The sequence below is a fragment of the Lactuca sativa genome, chromosome 8 (assembly GCF_002870075.4).
Source record: "Lactuca sativa cultivar Salinas chromosome 8, Lsat_Salinas_v11, whole genome shotgun sequence".
Lineage (NCBI taxonomy): Eukaryota > Viridiplantae > Streptophyta > Magnoliopsida > Asterales > Asteraceae > Lactuca > Lactuca sativa.
This window is the reverse complement of record NC_056630.2, coordinates 178856619-178861366: the sequence shown is the minus strand read 5'-3', so window position 1 is coordinate 178861366 and position 4748 is coordinate 178856619. Positions and strand designations below refer to the sequence as shown.

At 34.5% G+C, this 4748-nt stretch overlaps 1 protein-coding gene across 1 annotated transcript; it reads left to right on the top strand.

Moving 5' to 3' along the window:
- The first annotated feature begins 1983 nt into the window (after positions 1 to 1983).
- LOC111885760 (NADH dehydrogenase [ubiquinone] 1 alpha subcomplex subunit 1) lies at positions 1984 to 3712 on the top strand. The gene is made up of 3 exons (XM_023882001.3): positions 1984 to 2190; positions 2276 to 2390; positions 3553 to 3712. The coding sequence occupies exons 1-2, from the start codon at positions 2080 to 2082 to the stop codon at positions 2366 to 2368; spliced, it is 204 nt and encodes a 67-aa protein (XP_023737769.1). The 5' UTR covers positions 1984 to 2079; the 3' UTR covers positions 2369 to 2390; positions 3553 to 3712.
- The last annotated feature ends 1036 nt before the right edge of the window (positions 3713 to 4748 follow it).

Genomic DNA, 4748 nt, shown 5'->3' with positions numbered 1-4748 from the left:
TAGTCCAGTCCAAACATTTGGCATTTCTAATGCCCAATACCTCTTAATTATAAAGGCCTAAACTATGGCCCATCTACAACCTAATTTTCCAAGTTGGGCCCAAACCCTCATATGGGCCTTACTCTAAAGCCCATCAACATATTCTAGTCTAAATGATTATTCTTGGATGGCCCATTATTGGCCTAAGAACCAAAGCCTAATAGAAAGACCCAACACAAAGCCCAAGTGAAATTAGGGTTTTCACATAAAATGACAATTAGGGTTAAGTGTTTCTCACTTAACCCATTAAGGACTTAATCCATTAAGTCCATCAATCTATTAGGTCAATCATGTAGCGTGGTCGAGCTTAATACACAATCCCAATCCAGTCATCCAAAATGCAAGTCCCGACAGTCCAAAACCCATATGTCCAATATTAGGGTTTTCTAAACCCTAATTAGGGTTTCCAACCCAATCATAGCCCAATAGGCCCAATAGCTAGGTCTTTTGATCAATTAGGGTTCATTAGGCCCATTAGGGTTTCACTAGGCCCGTTGGGGTTTTGATAGTCGGGCACCACCCACTACCACCTCGGGTCGTGGTGGTGAACGGCGGCTCACGGCGGCGGCCACCACCTCGCGGTGGTGGTTAGGGTTTCTAGTCCTTTTTTTCCTAAGCATCCAAAAATTAATTACACGCAAGAAAAAGCATACCGTCATCCGCCACCACCGCACGATGGTGGTTTTGAGTTTTTCTTATTATTATTCCGACCCGATTACAATTTTACAATGCTTAAACCCCAAAAATAATCACACATACACTATTGATAAACACACACACACACATACACCCACCCTCATGGTGGTTGGCGGTGGCACGTGGTGGTAGTCACCATGGTTGGCAGCCATGGTGGTTTTTCCATGGTTTTCGGCCAAAGAGCACACCCCCCACTTGTTCAGCAACACCAAAACATGCAAGCACTTGAGTTGAACACAAAAAACACATTAATCAGAATTCTTGTGGCAGTAGGCAACTATTGCGCTGTCAACCACCACCTCGCGGTGGCGGCGACGTTTCTTCTTGATCCTCTTCCTAGCAACACTTCAACCCACACGAGCAGAAAACACACGAACCCGAGCCCAGTCGCAAGTCATGCACCCAAGAGACACGACGCGAATCGGCAGCCCTCAGCCACTGGCTGTGGTAGCGCTACATTTTTTTGAGTTTGCGGAACATTTTTTTTACTTATTAACTTTACAAAAAGTCAACAAATCAATAAACTATTTCGAAAAACAAACACCCATCGTTATGAACTCTAAGGTGTTGTTTGTTTTTACGAATCTATGTTAAATAATTATGTTTATTCTATGTAATAAATTAATTCATGATTACTTAAAATCGATAATACACTATATTTTTTTTTACATTAAGTATTTTTTGTTTATATAATAATTTTAAACATACCAACTATGATTTCTCCGGATTATAACCTAATACAATATAATATAAAAGGTTTTTTCCGACAATAACTTGTTAAAAAAAACTATCTACACTCCTTTACCCTCATTAGTTCATAGTGACCCCTAGATATCACCATTTTTTTATTCCCTCGATGTTTCTCCTGTCGATAATATTTTCTTCTCCATACAACCTTCATGATGCTACAACAACCTAAAAATAAAGGGAGATGATATTTTCACTTAAGAAACTGACCCATCCACATACGATACAATATATTTATAGCTATCATACAAATCGATAAAACATATATTTTATATATATTTTATATGAATGAATTAATTTGTTAAGTGAAAATAACACCTCCCAAAAATTAAATAAAAGACACTGATGGGCTTCTAATAGATTTAATTTTTTTTATTGGGCTCTTAGATCATAACTCGAAATCCAACTTTAACCGGATCCGAATTTCTAATTAGATTGGATCCTAATTGCATACCCGATTAGGCTTTTGTAACACCGTTTTCCTTTTGTGTTTATAGAACGGGAAAAAGGAAACTTGCATAGGGCCAATATTAGTATATTACAAGTAGTTCAGGAAGATCAAATCTGTAGTCTGAGAGAAAGAGAAGAGAGAAGGCGATGGGTAGATTTCAATGGATGGAAGCGTTGCTGCCATTAGGGATCATCGCCGGTATGCTTTGTATCGCCGGAAATGTTCAGTATACCATCCACAAAGCCGCTCATGGCCGTGTAAGCTTCTTTTTTCAGATCCCTTCATCGATTCTTTGGTTATACAAAATTCATGCTTTTATTATTTTTTCGATCTGTATGACAGCCGAAGCACATCGGTAATGATTTGTGGGATGTGGCCATGGAAAGACGGGACAAGAAGATTGTCGACGAAAAACTTTCTCCTGCTAGCAACTAAACAAGGGTTTCTCCTTCTCCAGGTTTGATTTTTAGTTCCCTTTTTTCTCAAATAACTTATTGTAACCCGATTTACTCGAACTATACGATAAAATTCGGCGAAGTACAAAATTTAGGGTTTAGTTTGATGTTGTGTTCAAATAACTCATTTTAACCCGATTTAGAAGCTCAAAATTTAGGGTTTAGTTTGATGTTGTGCTCAGATAACTTATTGTAACCTAATTTAACCCCATTTCGTTTCCTGGAGAAATCCAATTCCAAATCTTTCAAATGCCAATTCCTTTTAACTGATTTTAATTCCTTCCACATTCTGCGAACCAAACTCCCCTATAATTCCTGATAAACTTTTAGAAATATACTAACAGCTATCACCTGCAACAAATTTTTGGTCTTGTTTGATTCTCTGCAAAAGAAAAAATGTGCAATTTGATGTGTAGCAAGGTCTTTTTTGACTTTCACTGTCAATGTACCATTGCCATTAATCCTTTGGTCTTTGGGTGACAATGATGTGTATGTTATCTCACTTTCAACACAATTGAAAATAGTTAGTTTTGTTAGGTTCAGTAAAAGATTAGGAATTTGCCTTATCTCCTTAGTCATTAAAACATAGAAAGTTTTTGTAAATGATTAGATTTTAATACTCATTTTCCCCTCATTAAATGCTTTATAAGATAAAGTGCTGTGGGGTTAAGTAGCTGTTTTTGACTTAATGGACTTAATCTGGTCAGAATTTAATCAAGAAGAACAAATCATGTTTAAAATATTATTTGGATTCTGGTATTCTAAGGTTAAATCTATTGCTTCGTTTTGACTTAATACATAAACAATGACTTAATGTGAAAATGAATATTCGATTCTTTATGGATTCATACACCAACTTTTACACATTTACCTTTCACCATATTAAAGTTCACTCACAAAACTATTGCTCATTTCTCTTAAATGTTTCATCTTTCTTTCGTCATTATCGATATTCTCTGTTACCAATGGAGTATTTTATCTATCTTAAATCACATGATAGGAGAAGATTTTATTGTAAGAGAAGATATGAAGATAGTATAAGAATAGAATTTGTTTGAATGGAGTTTTCGGGAGTATAAATGTATAATTTATTTCTAGTGTTTTTAACAGTTTATCGTTTTTGTCCAATTGGATTGCTGACGTGGCTGGTGTAATGGTTTACAGGAAAGCTTTGGCAAAAAATGAGATAAAGTGGGAAAGCTTGAAGATTTGTTTGGAATTTTTATTTTGTGATAATAAGTTTGTGGAAGTTTAAAGGGGATTGGGAAATAGCTGGATTTAAACCCAAATAAATTCAATTTCAACTCTTTTTATTTGGTTGCTACATCATGGATAGCACTTAACCCACTAACACTATCACTATGTCACTTTTTTTTTTCTTTTCAAAATGCTTGATGCATTACGTGCTTGTACTGTACTACCTAAATTTGGAGGTGCTAAGCTTGGGGTGAGTATAAAACAATATAAAATAAACAAATATAATATATGGAGTTGTTGAAATCAAAACACATGAAAGCATAGAAATATTAATATTCATCTCATTTTGTAGCAAAGTATAATCTAGAAATTTATATCTAACAAAAATAAGAGTGATTGAGTGTTCAAATTAGGTTGTATGGTTGAGTTAATTTCAATTTAGTTGGATGATTGGTGGTTGGTGAATTGAGAATCTTGAGTCATGAAAGAAATTATTTATGAATTTTATACGTCGGAATCAAACAATAAGGCAAGCACCAATGTCTAAATATCAATAGTGGTTGTTAATCATTATAATATGCTAGCAAAGACAAATTGTGATTGGTCAAAATTTTCTATTTATTTATTTATTTATTGTAAATTTTGTCGTATTTAAAGTATTTTAGATATATAAATATTATTCAGGTGAACTTTTTAGTCATATGTTAATAGAAGTACTATATTATAACAACTTACTATCCTAAATATATATTTTAATATATCTAACTTTATGGGTATACATAAATTCCATTACTTTAGTTTATGTGCTCCAATTATGTAAAAGTTGTATTTGTCAACTTCACATCCATGTTGTACAAAAATAAGAACATAGCATACATGTTTGGTTAAACATTTAATTTTAATTTTGAACAAGATGGCGTCTTTGTACTCTTAGCTTTACCATCCACCTCTACATCGACAGCAAAAAATACTAGGAATCACTGTCTTTACCTCACTTAAGGAAAAATTGTTTAGTATCTATCGATGCACCTTAAAGAAACGGGTGTGGTTGAAAAGCCCTAAAACCATGGCATGAATATTTTACTAAGCATGTAAAACTCATAGGGTTCAAGTGGGTCTTTAACAAGCTTGGTTGCAAAAGGCTACACCTAAAAGGAGTGCAT

What these genes read in the sequence shown, in the direction of transcription:
- LOC111885760 (XM_023882001.3), top strand. Translation starts at nt 2,080, where the DNA reads ATGGGTAGATTTCAATGGATGGAAGCGTTGCTGCCATTAGGGATCATC. An exon ending in ACAAAGCCGCTCATGGCCGT is followed by an intron (nt 2,191 to 2,275) that starts GTAAGCTTCTTT and finishes TCTGTATGACAG; the next exon opens with CCGAAGCACATCGGTAATGA.